The sequence below is a fragment of the Bombus impatiens genome, unplaced genomic scaffold (assembly GCF_000188095.3).
Source record: "Bombus impatiens unplaced genomic scaffold, BIMP_2.2 scf_0233, whole genome shotgun sequence".
Taxonomy (NCBI): Eukaryota; Metazoa; Arthropoda; class Insecta; order Hymenoptera; family Apidae; genus Bombus; species Bombus impatiens.
The window spans coordinates 585,034-605,309 of record NT_176652.1 but is presented as its reverse complement, the minus strand read 5'-3'; the positions used below and the strand labels follow the sequence as shown (position 1 = coordinate 605,309).

The window sequence follows — 20,276 nt, the reverse complement described above, 5'->3', positions numbered from 1 at the left end:
CGACGGTTAGAAAATACAGCCTGTTGTAAGCCTCGTGGCGTAACACAAACTATAATGTTACCTTATATCGATCAATTAACATCTCACGTTCGACTCCAGGAAATTCTTATAAAACAATTCAATAACTTTTTATCATTAGTTTATTGATTTTATTACAAAAAATTTTATTGTTCATTCTAGTCAAAGAAATAAATAATCAGTGATGTTAAATAAGTATTTGAGAAAAAATACTTGATATTTTTTATGATTAAAAAAGAGAAAGAGGAATTTGTTATCCTTATTTGTTTCCTTTTCTTCTAGCGTAATTAATATTGATTCGTATATACAAAAATAAAGTTTTTGATAGTAATAAGATATATCTGTACCATTTGTTCATAAACTTATATAAACATAGAAATATATACAGATTTACAGTAATTTATTTGGCAATGCCAACAATTCCGCAATTGGAGAAACAGTTGTTTTCTCATGAGTTATGTGACATTTCAAAACGCTCAAAAGTTTTTGATATAAGAAGGAATGTCTATAAAATAAATAATATATAATTAAAATTTCCTACTTTTAACAGATACGAAATAAAAAATCTGAATTACTACCTGCTAGCTGGTTTACATATAGATAAATGATCTTGAGCAATTTCATAGAATTCACCTACTCCAGGATCTACGTATAAGCATTAGAATTTTTGTTAAAAGTTCAATAATATTATATAGAATAATTTTCATTGTATACGTACCTGCTGAATTAGAAGTAACAAATTGAAATGGAACATTTAATGGCGTTACATGGGTAGATTTAGTTTCACTAAAACTAATAATCTCTATGGGATAATCTTTCAACATATCGAGGAATTCGTTATGTAATTTTAATAATTGTGGCGACTCTAAACATAAATCACATTATTTATAAATATATCTAAAATATTTTTAAACTAACATCATAATACAATTTTAATATACCTTCACGAAGTTCCTGTACTTCGATCGATGGCCATAGTACCATTTGTGTTGCTTGCTTTAATGCTGCCACGCGGGAACCACGATGTGGAGTACTATAAAATACTATACCACGTGTATTTTTACATATATTATTTTCATCACCATTCCTCCATTCTATAAAAAGAATAGTTGTATATATAAATATATAAATTTATATGAAAACGATATTAATATTTTATACTGAAATACGAAAACGATCCTAACCATCCACAAGCATTTTTTTCACTAATAAACCACCCATTGAATGACAAACCCAAACTGTTGGTCGTTTTCCAACACCGGCAATTAATAATTTTTTTATATATTCTTTACTTCTTTTGCCCATAGTGCTTCAAATGAACAAACAATACAAATAAATTACAAATTTTGAATAATTGGATGAAATAGCAACATTAATAATGTTATTTACTTTTTGTCATCTATTGGACATGAAGATGTCCATAGTGACAAATTAGTGTCATAATTTACTCCAATAACTCGAACAAATGGAATATCCTGTGGTAACCAATCTTTAGGCCAACACTGCGTTTTATGCCGTCTATCGTGATAAATTTTCTTCATACACGTATCATTTCTAAAATTGGAAATTCCTAAATATGGAATCATTTCTCAGCAAAACACATAACTTAAAATAATATTATACCCTTGGCAGAAAAATGGTCCATTTCCTCTAGAATTCGTACTTTGCGGGCAATCGTCTAGAATTACTTCAAAATCATGCCCCACTTTATCCCATTCACGTTTCCTCAAATCAGAAGTTAAATCTCTCAAAAAATCTTGTGACTGATCATCTACCAAATTTGAAAAATTGATTCCATCTTGTATAATGCAGGGATCTACAATTTATATAATTAATGTGAATAATTATGTTTAGTAGAGATACGAGGTCTGTTTAGGAACAATATAAGGGTATATCTTTCTATCTGATTGTGCTGTTGTAAAATTATTAGTTAGCAACGATAGGTTATTTTGTACGAGTCGAAGGTCGTGAGAACCACATTTCGAGATGACTAAAAACAGGGCGTTTCTCTCAGATCATAGATCCATGATTCATCACAGGTAATGACCCCTAACACCTCAAATTTGTTTCTGACCAATCATGGTCAGATGCACACTGTTTGCTTGATATGTTTGGTCACATCATTCAGGGTTTATAGGATTACTCATTAAGCTCTTTCGTAAATATTGAAAATCTGGTATTTACAATAGCACACCCAGGTAGAAAGGTATATTCGTAAGTCGGATCGTTTCCAAACGGATCTCGTATACGTTGCAACTAGAATATAATCGTAATTAATTTTAATTACTCTAAAAATAAATTCTATGTTTGTTATGCTAAATTATTATTTATAATACAAACAAACCTACAACTCCAACTTCAGATGTATCTGGATCTCTTTGCCTCCACGTTATAAATACTCCACCAAGTAGTCCATGTAAGAAAATGACATCTAACTTTGTGTTTGCTACAGTTTTGTGCAAAGGATGAAGAAGATAAATACGTCTTGGATATTTATCATTCTCATCCATATCTAAATTTGCCAATGCACGACTGGCTGCTGCTGCCAATCTTATATCACTATTTTGAGCCCATTCCACCAATGTACCAATCCAACCTTTAACCGAAACCATGAATAATATACAATATTTTAAGGAATAAAATAAGGAGACAAAATTGGAGTCTACTTAATATATACCTGACTGAAAAATATCTTGCAAATACATTGAATGAAGTGAAATATTGGAAATTATTTTCGCAAGTAATATACATATGTTAATATTGTCATTGAAAATTTTCTTTATTATCATTAATAATGGAAGACCACCAGCATCGATAATATCTGAAAAGTAGGAAAGATTAGATAAAAATGTTTTAAACTGTTAGATTTTTACTTTACCTTTACTATATGGCTCAAGGCAAGAATGATGGCATAGCGCTTGAACACAATTCTGTAATAATTCTTGATCCCATACTATGGCTGGTGCTATAGCCAGCCCTAAGTTTGTTAAATCGTGATCAAGTATCAGACTGTCCTGTTTTCATACTTTGCAAATAATTAAAATGCGCACAAAATAATTTATATAATAGAAATTTAAAAATTTCAATGAGTATATACTTACAGAATGTATATCCTTAAAGTTTTTATTGAGAAATTGAAGAAGACAGGGATGTGTATTTTCACATAATGTATTTAAGTAAAGAAGCAAGTGGTATACTTTTTCTATTATATCCTGAAAAAAATACAATCTCTCATCAAATATATCTGTTAAATAAACGTAATTACAATAAATATATTATTATACATGCCTGTAAATTATATTGTACATGATGATATGGTGTCTGTAAAAAAAATCTTGAATCAACATTTGGCATTCTTGCAAGAGACACTGCAGTTTTAGCATCCAACATTTGTGCAATATGCCGGTAGTGCCAGTCTATAATTTTTAATTAAAAGCATTTAATTAAAGACTGTTTATATGAAGATTAATGATAGCTAAAAAGAATACCTTTCAAATGCTTTAAAGAATTAAGAGTATTGAGAGCTTTTAAACGTTCTCTGTCATTGCCACTTTGTGCAATATGTAATAGTCTATATGCCACATTACGAGTTAATGACTTCCACCATTTCATTATGATATGAGCAAATGAAAATGATTCTGCTGGTACTGACGATTGTAAATTTTCAACTTTCCTTAACATGAGAACATCTGAAATCATAAGAACAGAGCTAATAAATATCTGGAGCTTAATAAATCATTACAAGCTAATGATAAATACCTTTGAATCGAGGGTCATCAATATAAATATATCGAGTATGTGGTTGGTCCTTGCTCAGAACATTGGTAGGTACAGAGGATTGTAAGATGTGTGATATTTGCCTTAATTGGTACAAAAACCAACAACCCCTACATAAAAAATATAAATCACTCAAATATTAATATATAATATTAATATATCATTAAATTAATGATACATTAATATATAATATTAATATATCATTACATTAATGATTTCTGAAAAAAATCCAATAAATAAAACTAACCCAACCACAACAATGCAGATTCCAGTTGATTTTACATACTCTATATATTTATGGTAAGTTCGTAATCTCATTGTAAAAAAATATTTTATCCTATTAAGAACGTGAGTATATTTGTATAACATTGATGTTTCAAAGGGTATTTAAAAATATATGTATATATATATACCAAATATAGTTATATATATATATATATATATATATATATATATATATATATATATATATATATATATATATATATATATATATATATATATATATATATATATATATATATATATATATATATATATATATATATATATATATATATATATATATATATATATATATATATATATATATATATATATATATATATATATATATATATATATATATATATATATATATATATATATATATATATATATATATATATATATATATATATATATATATATATATATATATATATATATATATATATATATATATATATATATATATATATATATATATATATATATATATATATATATATATATATATATATATATATATATATATATATATATATATATATATATATATATATATATATATATATATATATATATATATATATATATATATATATATATATATATACCAAAGATAGTCAAGATCGGCAATGTTTAATTATTTTACGGCCGTATTTTTATTTTCCAATAATTATTGATATGAATATTCATTAAGTATTATTTTCTTCTAAACATTGCAACAGATATTATTCCTACAATAAAATTATTATTATTTACAAATATTATTTACAAGGGTAAGTAAGATTTGATAAATTAGCTATTTATTGTTCATGGCGAATAGAATAGCAACTAAAATCATCTATAACCGAAAATGTTAGTAAACAGTATGAATATTTTCAAATCATAATGTTCATAGATAATAATAGGCGAAATTTATCCATACATGTTGACGTCAATATTAAAATATAAAATAAACCAAATTTTCAATATTTCATGCACATCGAAAACTTAAATTAATCAAAATGCTTTTCCTAAGCTAAACTTCTGTTTACATAATGTATTTACAATTTCGTGTTGGAAACTTTTCTATGCACCATTTCCTATGATTCGTATCGAAGTATATAAATTAATAACTGTTAAATCAGTTATTATACATTTTATCGTGAAAATTGCAAAATAAATAGAAAAGAATGATGAGACTAAGAGTAAATTTGTCACTGCGGACGAAGCATTAAACGATATAGTATGTATCGGCAGAGAAGGGATGCAAATGCGGCTGCGCCTGAATACGACAAGCGGCCTCGAGGCGCTGCTCGCGCACCAACTCTTCAGTCTTTTTGCTTCCCATTTTGTACCGTACAGTACGTCCACCGAAGTACTGACGTTTCGCTGTGCCATCGCATGGCCGACGTGTGCATTCCGAGGTTCACTTTCGCGTGGTACCCGCTCCGTCACAAGTATCGCTTTTAAAACGTTAACACTTGTGGCAAAACATCAACATACCGATCTCAGAGTGAGTGAAAAGTGTGGTAAACGATGGTTTGTCGTTTTCACCGATAGAACAGTAATTCTTTGTCGAACACGTTCTTTCTGACATAATCCGGTATAAACTGGATCGAAGCAGATTCATCGATAAACGGATTGATCATTCATTTCAGAGAAAAATTACTAGATCCGGCTTTCACGTCGACGTGGACCACCTTTCCAGGCTTCGTCCCGTTGGTAATAAACGATTAATTTAGTTCGAACCTGTAAGCCGCGACCACGCGACACAACGCTCAGCGATGTCCAACGAAGAAACTTCCGCCGACCGCAATGTCGAAATCTGGAAAATCAAGAAACTTATAAAAAGTCTCGAAATGGCCAGGGGGTAAGTAGGTCGAAATTAATATTGCCGCGCCTTTTCTTATCAGCTGTTCGATTTTCTATTTGCACATATGCTTTAAAGAGCATGTGGTAAGTAGGAAGTAACGGTCTTTTCGTTCTTACTGGGAAAATGAGTTTCACGTGATTTTACAGGAAAAATTTTCGAGGTACTCGAAATTTCGAGAAATATAGAAATATATATCGTACTTATTCGATGTTTTATCACGGAATTTTTTATTACATTTAAAAAAAAAAGTTTTATTAATATAACGCTAATACAACCTCACATAGAAACAGATTGTTTTATAATATAGCATTGTTTATGATATATACTTGTCATGCATGGAATATCTTCTTTTGCAGGAACGGGACTAGTATGATTTCGTTAATTATCCCTCCAAAAGATCAGATATCGAGAGTAAGCAAAATGTTAGCAGATGAGTTTGGGACAGCATCAAATATTAAATCTCGTGTAAATAGACTATCTGTTTTGGGTGCTATCACATCCGTACAACATAGGCTAAAATTATATACGAAAGGTAATTTGAATAGATTATTGGAATTTTTTGTAATTTTGTTATTTATATCATATAAATGTGTTTATTAATTTACCCTGTTGCATTTAAGGACAACTATTTCTGAATGAGTTCTTATTATGAATATTATATAAAGTATAGTGTGATACCAAGTGCATATATTCATGCATGTTATATACTTCAATAATATAAATTACACATTATTATTTTTTTTAGTGCCTCCAAATGGCCTGGTAATATATTGTGGTACCATTGTAACAGAAGAAGGAAAAGAAAAGAAAGTTAACATTGATTTTGAACCCTTTAAACCTATTAATACTTCACTTTATCTTTGTGATAACAAGGTAGTTTACATTTTTGTAATTTAGTAAGAAAATATCTGTTAATTCAGTCAAAGAAAATAAATTTCAACATATCTTGGGGTATTTTAGTTTCACACTGAAGCACTTACAGCATTGCTCGCTGATGATAATAAATTTGGTTTTATCGTCATGGATGGTAATGGAGCATTGTTTGGCACGCTGCAAGGAAATACCCGTGAGGTTTTACATAAATTTACAGTAGATCTTCCAAAAAAGCATGGTATGTAAATAATTAGTACGATATTTAATAAACAAAAAAAAAAAACAGTATACTTTATTTACTGAAAATCTAATTCCAGGCAGAGGTGGACAGTCTGCGCTTCGTTTTGCTCGGTTGCGTATGGAAAAGCGGCATAATTACGTTCGAAAAGTTGCAGAAGTAGCTACCCAATTATATATTACTAACGATAAACCTAATATTGCTGGTTTAATTTTAGCAGGCAGTGCCGACTTTAAAACAGAACTTAGTCAATCGGACATGTTTGATCCAGTAAGTTCATGTAAATTGATATTATAAATATACGTATATATAATCAAATTTGTAAAGGTATGTTTGCATATTTTTATTATTTTAGAGATTGCAGGCAAAGGTTATAAAGTTAGTAGATGTTTCATATGGTGGAGAGAATGGTTTTAATCAAGCTATTGAGTTGGCTGCTGAATCTTTGCAAAATGTAAAGTTTATTCAGGAAAAGAAATTAATTGGTTAGTATATATACTCCAAAGATACTTTTTAAATATAAACGCGTAGAAGACAAAATTATTAATTCATTTTAAAACTGAGGACTATCTTATATTACTTTATCTAGGCCGTTATTTCGACGAAATCTCACAAGATACAGGGAAATATTGTTTCGGCGTAGAAGATACATTAAGAGCATTAGAGTTAGGCAGTGTAGAGACTCTCATTTGTTGGGAGAATTTAGATATTCAGCGGTACGTTTTAAAGAACCATACAAATGCAGAAGAGAAGGTTTTACACCTAACACCAGAACAGGAAAAAGATAAAACTCATTTTACTGACAAAGAGGTAAATTAAACAATTTTAACCATTTGATTAATAATATTAATTAAATAAACGCAACTAATTAATATAGAATACTTTTTTATTGTGTTTAGAGCGGAGTAGAATTGGAACTTGTAGAATGTCAGCCTTTACTTGAGTGGTTAGCAAACAACTACAAGAGTTTCGGTGCCACTTTGGAAATTATTACAGATAAATCTCAAGAAGGCTCTCAATTTGTAAGAGGTTTTGGCGGCATTGGAGGTAAGTTTCCTTCTTTCATTTGTTTTTGTGGCTATTAACTTTGACTCGACTGAAAGTAATATACTTATGAAGTAATAATTTGTATTCATCCACTCAAAGTATACTAACAGAAAAGCGGCTGATTCCACTTTGATTAGCTAATCAGTAAGAGCAAAGGATATAAGTTTAATGTCTGTGTATATATAACAAACCTTTCAATACATTCCTAAAATGTGATTGAGTCTTGAGAATTTCCTCATTGTTGTTCCTCTGTTAATGAAACGTTCATTGCGTATCTTTATTACAAACAAACAAAAGTGGTATAAAATTTTAAAACATGGTCTTTGTCAAGATATAAATTCATATGTATGAAAAGTAAATGGTATTAAAAAAAAGTTAAAAATATGAGTTTTAATTATGGAGTATATCTTGATGCATAGGAATCCTCCGCTACAAAGTTGATTTCCAGTCACTGCAGGCTGATGAGCCTCTTGATGATGTTGACCTCGATGATTACTAATTTCATCTGTGAAATACTCAAAGTTGACCAGGTAGCTCTTTCTCTGTCTTGAGTGCATTCGTTTACATTTCGTGTATTATAGAACATATTACTTTCAGAACTGGACAAATTTATCAAACTATTTATGAATCTTGTATTAACTTATGCTTAAAAAAAAAAGAAATAAATAATATAATTATAGGACATAATTATTATATTAGTTAATGACAATTAGTATAACATTAAAGCTTCGTATATAATAGCATTCATCAATAATCTAATTGTTTAATTAATGTACATCGAATTCTATCGTTATATTTGTTTGCATTTTAAATGTAGTCTGTATAGATATATAATAAATCACTTTATAATATAAATCCTGCACTCATCATGAAGAGATCAATTTCTATTACTATTGATAAAATGTGTTATTAATGTGACATTATAGTTTTGAGCAGCGATGGAGTTTTTCCCTTATATGCCATGAATTTATATTGTTATTAATAATTAAAATATATCCATTTAGTAAGTAATTGACGATAAATTTGTCCAAAAAAATTTGAAGTTTCTTCTGTTGGATTTTTCACTGAATAGTATAGTTCAATACTTCTGTGCAAATCTGTAGTATATGTATGTCTCTTCTGATGAGTTTGAATGTGAATATAGATATTTTTAGTTGTGAATTTCGAGGTATAATATTTACTTTTACGAATAAAAAGCCTGAAAACTTTGCTGTCTCCTTTTTTTCTTGGTGGTACAAAAATTAAGAGAAAATCTTGTATATATATGAAATGTGGATAATTGTAATTGAAGAGGGTGAGTTGAAGTATTCCAGTGTGTAACTTTTCTGCCTTGAGCATTATTAGATACTGTCTTTTTTTTTTAGTGACTGTACATTATAATGTTAGTAATTAAAATTAAACTGTAGGTACAATACACATACTCAATTTAATGGATATATAATATTGCTTATTTCCACAAACACAATTATTTTCATTATTTCATGATACATTTTACTTTAAATTTTCGTTGCATACTTATATGTACAAAGTCATTTACAACACAGACGATTCACATATAATACAGTTTCATTCATTTTTGGATACAATAGATATTTTTGGAACGTTGTCATGACAATACTTCATCTATTACACACACAAAGATATTTTTCATTGTTTCTAAACTGTTGTGGATATACTGTGTGTTCGCAATATGTTAATGAATAACACAAATACTTATAAGAAGAATAATTTTATAAAAATATTTAACTACTGAGATAGCACTATTATATGTATTTTTAAATGTTGTGACAATAATTTATCAAAAAAATGTGTATATATATGCGCGCGCGCGTGTGTGTGTATATATATACATATATATACACACACATATATATATGTGATTTTCGAAATAATATCGAAACCACTATTTCTTATTTTATTCTGCAATAGATGTATATAGGAAATTCTCTTTATGTGCATGTAAAGCTTTTTAGCCCTTTTATATTTTTATAGGCCTAATAATATTTTAGATATTGTGTTTGGAATCATTGTTCTTTTTTTCTTATTAAAGTTTATATACTTTCTCTACACATATTTATTATAATTTTATTCGGTGTTTTTAAAAAGCTATTTAACACATATTCAAAGATTTATTGTATATTTAATATAAATAGATATTAACCACTTAAATATCCATTATATTAAAAGTATCATAACATACAATTAGTTCTACAATTTTGTTACAATTATATTTAAATTAAAAAGCTTTAAGTTAGAATCTTAGTTGAAATGGGACTAAACGCATATTTTAGTGACAATATTATTATAAAATATTTTTTTAAGATTATCTAATGTTTATATTAATATACAAACATACCTTGTGTTACTGCTTGTATAAGGAAATAATCACAAGTACTGCTTGCTGCATGTTATGCAATAGGCAAATGTTCATTTCACTACCAAAGATAAATTATGGTTTTATATTTTTAAAAAATACTTAAATGCTGTTATTAATGATAAATAATATCAAGTATATATAGTCTTTGGTGGTGAACATAAAACATAATAAATAATTATTTATGTAATAAATGGCTAGGCTTTGTGAAATAGTCGAAGTATTTGATCAAGCATAAGTACTAATTGATGGTTTGTTTCCATTAGCTTGCATATTGGGAAAGGTATAGTAATTGCTTTTTACCATTTTAGTGAAAGAAAAAGTTGTGAAATTGACTGTACTTTATTAACCCTTATCATTGTACTTCTTAACATTAAGTGTATTTTGCTATAGAATGTTATACATTGTATAAGAAGTCATTCTATTTATTACAATGGTATTTTTCTCCTTTATTATTATTAGCAATACTATCAAGATTTAGTTATTAATATTACATTATTAAATCTATTCTATTTTATCTTTTGTTATTAGTGAAGTTGCTAACTTATAGAAATATTATTTAACATAAAAGGATGTAATACATTTAATATATAATAACACGAATAACTGTTCATTTACATAATATTTTATTAGAATGTATTCTTTATTACCTAATAATTTTGCCATCATAGCAATTATTTTTATATCCGTTTTAGAATTAATTGCTTGCTATTCATTTTTGATAAAATTATGAATTAGAACTTATGTTTTAGATTATAATTTTGAAAATATGATATTCATTATATGTATAACATTCACTTACTTTGCAGTCATATTATTAATATATATTTCCATATATCATGTTTATATAGTCAATCTTTCATTTTTTCAAATTGTATTGAATAGTTATAAAAATAACAGTGTTTTTGTAAAGTATTACTTTCTAACACTTTATTAAAAAATTGGAAGGCACTGTGAACAATACATTATGCATGATTAATAATTATTATATTAAACTAATTCATCATAATATTTCTACAGATTATTGATTGCAAATTCTATTTTATTAATTTGATCATGTAACTTCTTTTTTTTATAGAACATCATTCGTATTGTATTATTAAAATACTTTTCATTTATTTCTATAAATTTTCCATAGCAAAACATTTTGGATAAATTTTTGGTGTACTAAAATAGCATTTTGTTAATATGTGTTTTACAGGTATATTGCGGTACAAAGTGGACTTTCAGAGTATGCAACTTGAAGATGTTGAGGTTGATACCTTTGATCTGGATGACTATTAAATCCGTGACTCGACAGACAGTTCTTTTAGCTTCATAGGAAAACATAAGTATATGTTCTCCCTTGCATCGTATTTTAAGAGAGGCACATAAGAGGACATGTTTATAAAATTTATTATATGATGCAACACACATCATAAAATTATTCATTAGAATTCATTCAAGCAATTCACAATCAATACACAAAGGTGAAAAGCACAACACGTGGCGCGCCGATAATCCATGTCCATGAAGAAACAAAGGCAACTCGAAGACTGTGACACTTAATTAAGCCAGCTTGATACCTGCCTATCTCACAGAACATTACCTTATATTACAGTTACATTCTTTAATTATTCACATGGATTTATTTAAATAATTACACGCGTTACAGTGCTGAATATGTTTGTACAGTACACGGTTGGAGATATGATAATTTTGTACCAAATTAATGTTTTGCCATCTTGTCATGAATTTTACGATTGAAAAATGGGAAGGAGGAAAGATATTCAGATAACATGAGGACGAATGTAGAGTTATTTTTGTTCAGATACAACCATGGATAAGCTGTAATAAACTGATTATCATAAACATAAAGTTGCGTATCGTGTATTCTATACCGATTACTAAATTCATATGAATAATGAAGAGTTCTGTACATAGACTTAAATTTTTAATGGCACTGTTGCCTTAGACATAAGTTAAGATCGCGTAATATCCCAGGAAAATAAAATCTTTCCGTCTCATCGAGTGATACACATATAAACATATAAGAGATAATTTTTCGTATCTACATTAACTTTGCTGGCTCTCGACTCTTATATTTTGTACACTCACAATTGTATATAACAAATGCTCCGCAAGTGTATCGAGATATATCTTTTCGATTGTTACAACGGTGCACTCCGTTAGTAAAGAAATATCTTCTGCAATATTTAAGTAGCAATTATTGAGAATCTTACAAAATTTATTTTAACATTGTTAATTTAAATTGCTTATCCATATGATGCCTTTGTAATAAACAATAATATGTATGTATAAATGTGAGAAGAATGAAACGTGCAATTTTGGTGAAGTATCTTTTATGAAAAGTCTCTGTATAATAAAGGAAGATTTGCAAATACCGTGAATCTTATGGTGAAAATAATGTATTGTTAATTAATAGTATAACTAGATTATTTATACTATTATGCCATATGTGATGCAAGGATAAAGCTTTATGAAAACTTCATCAAAATAGAACGTTCAACAAAAAATGACCTGGCTTATGGTATGTGCACAACGAATTCCAAAACATGATGGTTTAAAAGTATTGTATCTGTGTATTGTCTTCAAGGCAGCGAAATGTTGAATGTCAGCTTAATGTTTCTTTAAATTTTTATATGTAAACATTCTTTCGATAGGAATCTAGATAATTATTTATTACTACATCGGTGCGATTATTTCTTCTGCTTAACAGAAGATTATTTTAAGTATACAAGTTCTAGTTCTAAGAACTCGGTAAACGTCTGAAAGAGATTAGGAAAAAGCCGTGTAATCTTGAATAATTTTCGGTTTTTTTTGTTTTTAATTTTTTTATAAGGTAAGGGAATGTGAATTTGCAGAAGAACGCATGAAAGAAAGGAATTAATAGACGTCGTTCGTACATCTCATTTAAACAAATCAATGACGTACTTAGATTATGGCTTGCCTATGATCTCTTCCATAAGCATAGTTGTATAATCTGCTAACAGATTTATAATTTTTGGCAATCTTATTCTCCTGTATTGCTCTAACAAAATATTTTTGTTCTTTCAAATGTTACTTTTTATCTAACAAGGCAATACAAAGATGTAATCGTTATAAGTTTTTGCTTAATGAAATTTTTCAAAATGTGGATTTAATACCTCATATTTTACATGTATTGTACGCGTAAAGTACATTCATGCTATACCCTACAAATTTTAATTCGTTTTTACTGAAATGAATACGAGGATACGGTAAAAATATGAATTTCGAGTTTACGTGATAAAATGTTGGCCGTACCATGATACATGTTCTATAAAAGATGTTTTGTGAAGTGATAAAGAGGGATATTGAAATAATGGCTCATAATAATGAAATGATAGTTTATGATACTTAAATGTAGTCTATGTGACAAAACATTCTGATTATGATGATAGAAGTTACCTCGATAAAAATTCATAGTGTTAACTTATAATTATCTTTAACTCTATCAAGTAGTTAGCTCATATATCTATGTTTTGTATGTTTTGGTATATGTGGTAGTTATTAACAATTAAAATTGTATTATTATTTTACTGTTAATAATACGGAATCGAGAAGAATATAAATTTTGTAAAACTAACAATGAAATATTTTAATCGCTTTCGCTTCTCTTCGAAAATATTTTCAATTTATTTGTTAATTAAACATTATTTCCAATCTCCCTTTTTTCACATACGCATTACACAAAATTTATACGCAAAGAAAATTAACGTATCGTTAATATCAAAATTTAATAAGAATCTGAATAGAATAGAATATGAAAAAGTGAATAAGAAGTGAAAAATACAGTCTATGTTTCTCATGCAAACAAGTTGCTATTAGAACCCGAAAATGTCACAATAATATTTGTTTTCACAGGGCACATCCAAGATAACTTTAAAAATATTTTAGAATTGTAAAAAGTATGATAAATAATAGCAGAGATAGAATGGAAAAATAGATTTTAACGTTTTTGCTCTGTGATGGATCTGATCACAATGAGAGATATTTCCGGGTTCCAATTATAACGTCTTCTTACATTTTTGTTAATGCTCTCCCTTTTATATACGTGAATTTTACTTACATGAAGTAACAGAAAAAATTCTTTATATTATTGGTAAGACATACATATTCGCCTATGGAACGAGGTGCTATTGAATAGAAATTTGAATAGAAAGATGAAAAGAAATTGAAAGAATATAATAAAAGAGAAAGTACTCTATGAAATACATCTTATATTTTACACCTGGATGTACCCAGATATCTTTGCTTAGTATGTATATTTGAACGGATCTAGTTAAATGTATTTATTTCTTTAATTTCTTTTGAAGTAACATTAGTCTTGTAAAAACATTAAATTATATTTATATATACATATAGCTATATCACATCAGAGTTTTTTTATACTTGTGTATTTCACATAGTAAAAGAGTATTGATGTTAAGGACAATAATACAAACAATTATCTATGCTTATAAGATACAGTATAAAAGTTAAATAGATGTAAACTTATAGCAAAGATGTCACTCTTGTATATAATATTTTATAAATTTTTATTTATAATGATACTACTTGTCATCCTTATCTGGTACCAAGAGATTAAGATTGGCATCTTTAGTCGTTGATCCTATAAAAGTTTCCTCATCTCCGCGAATGGATAATGTGGTGACGGAAACATTTGTTCTTCTTTCATCCATCATTGCAGCCCTTGTCCAATTTGAACTGCTGCATTTTATACAACTATGCGAAGGTATTCTGTCTAAACTCACTGTTCTATTTCCACAATCTCCACATTTGAAGAATCTTTTCACCGCATCAGCAACACGCAATGGATGATTCTGTTCTTTGCACATTTCAGAAGCAGAAAAAGACGTATATTTACAAATTAAACATCTAACAGCTTTACAAGGAACCTTATAAGTAGTCAACATTTTCTCTTCCATTCTTTCTTTCATCTCTAGCTTATTGAAATATTTGTCTTGCTCTTGTTCATAAGATTTTTCAATGAGACCAGTATGAGCAGATTTAGTTTGCATCATTTCTTTAAATTTATCTGATAGTACATTTGATTTCTTTGCTTCTTGCCTTTCATCATTTTCTGATTCTCTTGGACGTTTTTTTCCCTTTTCTAGTTTCTCCTCCTTACTCAAACGCACTTTGTTAGGATCTTTAGGTTTAATTTTTCCATTTTCTTTAATCCATTTTACAGCATTATTTTTAGCTATATTAATTTGTCTTTTAGTTATAGGCTCTGACAAATCTATCGTTCCTCCAAGACAACCAATACCTAAGCGAGGATTTGAAGATAGAGAAGACAAATTTTTGTTTCCTATATTATTATTTTTGCAGGAATTTAACTCTATTAACGTAGATGAAGAGGATGTCTTGTGGACCGAAGATGTTTGCGATAATACAGCAGCTTTCCAACCTCTCGACTTATTCATCTGTTCAAAGTCTTTTTTTATTTGTTGTCCTGGTATATCTGTTTTCACATTTTGATTTTTTACATTATCTAAACTATTAATCTTCTGGCTTCCTGAAAGTAATGCCAATCGTTTGGCATCTTTTTCTTCTAATTTTTTATTTTTTACAGCAACAACAGCATTAAATTCAGGCATATTGTTGAAAAATGATTTTTGTTTTTGCTGTGGTTTTTGTTTTAACATATCTATTGAAAATTTCTGAGTATTACTAAATGCCTGTAATTCTGCTCTGCGAGAGCATTTCTTGTATTCTTGCTTGATGTGATATAAACAAAATTCACAACGACTAAGATTTATAATAGAACTACATGGTTCTCCATTCTTTTTCCTGGACTTGCATTTCCCCATATCTTTAGATTTACCAAGTATCATGACCCTCTGAGGATTATCAACTGATAATGTTGCTAAATCAGAATTGTCTTTAGATTCCAAGACATTTGGATTAAGAATACCTATCACAGTCCCAATAGTAGTTTTCCATAGTGTTTTATATGCATTACTAAACATAAAAAGGCACACAGTATTCATATTATCAGATAAATCGCTTATTTTCCATATAGCATATGTACTTCCTTTTTGAGAAGTTTTTGGTGTAGATTTATTTATTAATACTCCTGCAATTACCCAGTCTTTCTCCATTTTTTCTGGATTAAGATGATATTTTATTCTGGATACGGTAACAGGTACTTTATCACTCATACGTGCTTTCAGCTCTGCTGAAGAGATTATTGGATTAACGATTCTTAATCCAAAAAATGGATCACTGTAAACATCTTTTGCTGTAACAATAGCATTATTTGTTACTCTATTTAAATTTTTATTGGTTTTTGTTGCACTAAAATCAAATGTTCTGCTGCTTTTACGTGGAAGTGGTCTATCCTCATCTTTTTTAATAGTTTCTTTTTTTAATAAATTTTTTATATCACGTCCATAATTGGAATATTTTTGTTCCTCGAAGTAACGCCTGTCTTCATCATCCGAAGAGTCAAGGGTATCATCATATACTTCACTTTTTTCCTGGGAATTAGTAGATTTACTTTCATCAGTTGTTTTAGGTGTACTGTCTAAGAAATTAAAATCTAGTTCTTGAAGAGTTTCTTTTTGAGTTTCTTTTTGAGATAATTCTTGATTTTCTTCTGTATCATTATTAGCTAAGAGATCATTTAAAATATCATTTACGTCAGAATCACTATCATTATCCATTTTAAACATCTAAAATAAAATTATTTACTATAATAACTATACGAATATAACTGATATTTTAGCAGTTTTAAAAGTATTTAATTAACCTTTATTACTTACAAGTTACACACAGAAATTGTTTACTTTTAATACAGAAGATGTTAAAACTTAATCGCTAAAAAAAATTATATCTTTAAGACCCCTTATTAGTCAGCTTAACGCGTTCATTATACAGGTAAGCAACAAGTCACGAGTGATTATCAAAACAGTCTGCCATCTTTCCCGCCATTTCTTAATGACAAGCTATGTTTTCATCGGTACGACCAAAAAATTGCTTCTCGAATCTGTTTCGTATTTGTAAAATTATCACGAGTAGATATAAAGTTTCCTTTAATCCAATTACTTAATATTGGAAACAATTAAGTATTATGCCTTTCTAAATAAATTGTATTAATGGTCTGAAAATTGGACAAAATAGAACTAACCAATAAAATTAAGTATTCGGTATTACAAATAGGTAAATTAATGTGTGCAATTTGAGGTACTGTTATATTATACGAGTATACTGCAAGACATCATACTCTAAGAAATATAGTACTTCTAAAAACCCTAAATACTAAATGCAAATTATTAAATACAATTGTACGTATATATAAATCTTTATAATTTCTGATGTTGTTTGAAACAAATTATATCTTTTAAGTTCAACATAATTGATGAAAAAACAGGCAGAATTAATACACCAAAATTGTTAAAATATTTGATTTGAAACGCAATATAATTACTTAATAAAAGATAGAAATATTTGCAATCAATATAGGTTAATAGAGAGCATTAAAGCTTATTTATATGTATCTATTAACGATTTTTGTAGCGTGAAAGTTGTCTTTTCATCAATCCGTAGCATGAAAATCGATCGGTCATATGAAAGATTTATTTTGGATATTGCAGTCTGTCTAAAGGATACAGAAATGAGTTTTGTGGAAGGAAAAGTAGCACCGAAATATCCGTGTGCACGCCGTGGATTTGAAACGCATTTCTTATTCCTTCTCTGATTTTACAAGATGATGCGTGACATCCTTTATTTTTGAAATCAGTCTACCTACGAATTTGAAAAATGCTATAATCTTTTATCATAATACTGTTATCGTAAAGAAGCCGTTAAAAACTAAAAGAATTCATCCGAATTAATAAATTTGTAAAAGAATGCTCAATACGTTTGTGAAACCTTTCTTTACCTCATTCAGTAACAGAATCACGATAACAACGAAGTAGAATACACTTTTAGAATTTTTCTAAAAACAGCACGAAATTTTATTTTAAACATTGTGCTTTCGTATGCGTGAACGATTATCGAGCGAAATAAATAGCACGGCATGGACGTTCGTTTTAAGTTTGCGCTGCAGTAATCATAGCGTGCAAGTCATTTCATATTCTTTACGTAAGCCACCATCTGTAAGAGTAGTTGTATCTAATTGCCATTACACTTGGTGTTTATTTCATAAATAACAGGAATAACAAGAATCACGTAATCGATAATGTAATAAAATTGAAACAAATATATTTGATGATCGACAGTGGAAAAATTAGTACAATTTTCGAAAAAAATTTTTAATACATATCTACAAACAGTAGCGAATGATAATGCTATAATTTTCAGTGACTATGAAGCATATGTATACTGTTACTCTATTTGCTAGCGTGGAACCGACGATCGATTCCAGCAATAAGTCATCAATAAAACATATTCTCCGCTACACTTTACTACTGTCTATCGATCCTGCAGCTATATTACTTTCTTATTTGTGACGATAACTTTTCTCAAAGCAAGAATTTCTTTCTCTGGTACCGTTGGAAAATCGTTTCTCTTTAATATATAATTTGCGAGAAGTGTCCACTGCTATATCTTCGCGTTGTAACGAACAGCGTCGGTTGGCTTATCTATAATTAAACCTCAATGCGATTTGTCTGAAAGAGAATCGTAGAAACAACATTGCACTTACATTTTCCGCCATGAAAATTCATTTTAAAAAGAAATAAAAACTTTTGTTGGAAAATTTCGTTTAATATTATCTTAATTTGATCGTTATTTTTTTGCGATATTAACGTTGAAAAGTCAAACGATCTCTACCTAAATCGCTAAATCGTCCATATGCTTTCTACAAGGGAAGGTGGTTTCTCCAGATCTGGTTCGAAATAATCCGCGGCACGAGGCACCAATAGTATCCTCCACCTGCTAATCTCGAGGAAAGCTGCACGTTTCAAACGCCTTCCACCTGTTAGTCATGGGGAAAGCGTATGGTTACGAAGTTTTTCGAGTAGAACGGTGTAACACGCAGTGGTTCTCTCTTTCGTCTTTTCGGTTCCTTCGAGGACTCCGTACCATCTGCGTCCTATGGAAAATACAGATGTCTGCTATAAAAGGATAAGTATAAGTAATAAAAAAAAAAAAAGAAATATATATTTCAGTTCCAGAAAGTAGTCGCGTGACAATGTTTCGTGCGGTCGAATACCTTTGGGAATTTCTTTATCGAATAGCAAAACGAAATATAGTACAATATATACATTAGTTTTCTAATATTTAAAATTAAAACAGTGGCGTCATAATAGCTGCTAAAATGAATATTCTTCCGAGAATAAATATTTTACACTCCGTTATGGAGTTTTACACTACGTTATATTCGTATCACCGAATAGATTATTCAGGAAGGTAATATACATATGTAGAATAAAAGTGGCGCGTGCACGATGAAATTCATGTATAAGAAAGGAAATTTACGAGCAGTAGTAAGTATCAATTTACAAACGATCGATTAGCCTTAGCGTATATCGTTGAACGCGTTGGTTCGCGTCATGGTAAAACGCGCGCTCCGCCGTACAACTGCAATATACACAACTGTCCATAGCAACGTTGTTGTCAACATAATTTCTACAAAGTAGCATGTTTCCTGGAATCGAAAGAGGCGCGTAGCGAAGCTGGAGAATCACTCGTTTTTTCCCCTTTATTAACGAACTCGGTCGTGCCTCCGTTTGATAGAGGCAGAGCTTGCAATTTCCTCGGTCGGAGTCACCTAGAGCATCGTCGGAGGAAAAGGTAAAACATGGGAGGGCGAGTCCCCTCCAGGCGCGTGCCTTGCCCCTTGACCCCCTCGTCGT

At 29.1% G+C, this 20,276-nt stretch overlaps 3 protein-coding genes and 2 long non-coding RNA genes across 11 annotated transcripts in view; 1 reads left to right on the top strand and 4 right to left on the bottom strand.

The window, feature by feature from the left end:
- Positions 1 to 401: 401 nt before the first annotated feature.
- On the bottom strand, positions 402 to 4,196 carry LOC100740288 (protein SERAC1). The gene is made up of 15 exons (XM_024366701.2): positions 4,043 to 4,196; positions 3,778 to 3,905; positions 3,507 to 3,707; positions 3,307 to 3,434; positions 3,120 to 3,230; positions 2,897 to 3,032; positions 2,696 to 2,839; positions 2,363 to 2,614; positions 1,642 to 1,834; positions 1,408 to 1,572; positions 1,203 to 1,327; positions 960 to 1,112; positions 737 to 883; positions 597 to 663; positions 402 to 523 (listed from the first exon to the last, which is right to left on the bottom strand). Exons 1-15 carry the CDS (start codon positions 4,162 to 4,164, stop codon positions 409 to 411), a joined length of 2,187 nt encoding a protein of 728 aa, XP_024222469.1. The 5' UTR covers positions 4,165 to 4,196; the 3' UTR covers positions 402 to 408.
- A 1,170-nt stretch (positions 4,197 to 5,366) lies between these two features.
- LOC100740533 (eukaryotic peptide chain release factor subunit 1) lies at positions 5,367 to 13,361 on the top strand. 6 transcript variants are annotated; one of them, XR_004461469.1, is made up of 11 exons: positions 5,701 to 5,914; positions 6,274 to 6,449; positions 6,663 to 6,790; positions 6,878 to 7,028; positions 7,108 to 7,298; positions 7,384 to 7,513; positions 7,618 to 7,838; positions 7,928 to 8,075; positions 8,495 to 8,605; positions 10,716 to 10,737; positions 11,651 to 11,752. XR_004461469.1 is itself a non-coding variant. In XM_024366704.2 (11 exons), exons 1-9 carry the CDS (start codon positions 5,829 to 5,831, stop codon positions 8,572 to 8,574), a joined length of 1,311 nt encoding a protein of 436 aa, XP_024222472.1. In that variant the 5' UTR covers positions 5,701 to 5,828; the 3' UTR covers positions 8,575 to 8,605; positions 10,716 to 10,732; positions 11,651 to 13,361. The 6 variants fall into 6 exon arrangements, 5 of the variants coding, with proteins under 5 accessions (XP_012239501.1, XP_012239502.1, XP_024222472.1 ...); XM_024366704.2 differs by having other exon boundaries at positions 10,716 to 10,732; positions 11,651 to 13,361; XM_012384078.3 differs by lacking the exons at positions 8,495 to 8,605; positions 10,716 to 10,737 and adding an exon at positions 5,367 to 5,557 and having other exon boundaries at positions 5,703 to 5,914; positions 11,651 to 11,733.
- A 209-nt stretch (positions 13,362 to 13,570) lies between these two features.
- On the bottom strand, positions 13,571 to 17,421 carry LOC100740653 (protein MCM10 homolog). Of its 2 annotated transcripts, none has more exons than XM_024366702.2 (2): positions 17,228 to 17,421; positions 13,571 to 17,150 (listed from the first exon to the last, which is right to left on the bottom strand). In XM_024366702.2, the coding sequence occupies exon 2, from the start codon at positions 17,148 to 17,150 to the stop codon at positions 15,024 to 15,026; it is 2,127 nt and encodes a 708-aa protein (XP_024222470.1). In that variant the 5' UTR covers positions 17,228 to 17,421; the 3' UTR covers positions 13,571 to 15,023. The 2 variants fall into 2 exon arrangements, with proteins under 2 accessions (XP_024222470.1, XP_012239500.1); XM_012384077.3 differs by having other exon boundaries at positions 17,241 to 17,421.
- A 516-nt stretch (positions 17,422 to 17,937) lies between these two features.
- On the bottom strand, positions 17,938 to 18,651 carry LOC117151490. Its single transcript, XR_004461471.1, has 2 exons — positions 18,359 to 18,651; positions 17,938 to 18,222 (listed from the first exon to the last, which is right to left on the bottom strand). It is a non-coding gene; the product is annotated as an uncharacterized LOC117151490 (long non-coding RNA).
- Positions 18,652 to 18,656: 5 nt separating this feature from the next.
- The window catches only part of LOC112212609, a 4,650-nt gene continuing 3,030 nt past the window's right edge, over positions 18,657 to 20,276 (bottom strand). Inside the window, exons 2-3 of the long non-coding RNA XR_002946438.2 lie at positions 19,124 to 19,513; positions 18,657 to 19,061 (exon numbers count right to left, since the gene is read on the bottom strand). This is a non-coding gene — a long non-coding RNA (uncharacterized LOC112212609). The remainder of the gene's footprint in view (positions 19,062 to 19,123; positions 19,514 to 20,276) is intronic.

What these genes read in the sequence shown, in the direction of transcription:
- LOC100740288 (XM_024366701.2), bottom strand. Translation starts at nt 4,164, where the DNA reads ATGTTATACAAATATACTCACGTTCTTAATAGGATAAAATATTTTTTT. An exon ending in ATCTGAAGTTGGAGTTGTAG is followed by an intron (nt 1,835 to 2,362) that starts GTTTGTTTGTAT and finishes TATAAATTGTAG; the next exon opens with ATCCCTGCATTATACAAGAT. An exon ending in ATATGTAAACCAGCTAGCAG is followed by an intron (nt 524 to 596) that starts GTAGTAATTCAG and finishes TTTATTTTATAG; the next exon opens with ACATTCCTTCTTATATCAAA.
- LOC100740533 (XM_024366703.2), top strand. Translation starts at nt 5,829, where the DNA reads ATGTCCAACGAAGAAACTTCCGCCGACCGCAATGTCGAAATCTGGAAA. An exon ending in AGTCTCGAAATGGCCAGGGG is followed by an intron (nt 5,915 to 6,273) that starts GTAAGTAGGTCG and finishes CTTCTTTTGCAG; the next exon opens with GAACGGGACTAGTATGATTT. An exon ending in AGGTTTTGGCGGCATTGGAG is followed by an intron (nt 8,076 to 11,650) that starts GTAAGTTTCCTT and finishes TGTGTTTTACAG; the next exon opens with GTATATTGCGGTACAAAGTG.
- LOC100740653 (XM_024366702.2), bottom strand. Translation starts at nt 17,150, where the DNA reads ATGTTTAAAATGGATAATGATAGTGATTCTGACGTAAATGATATTTTA.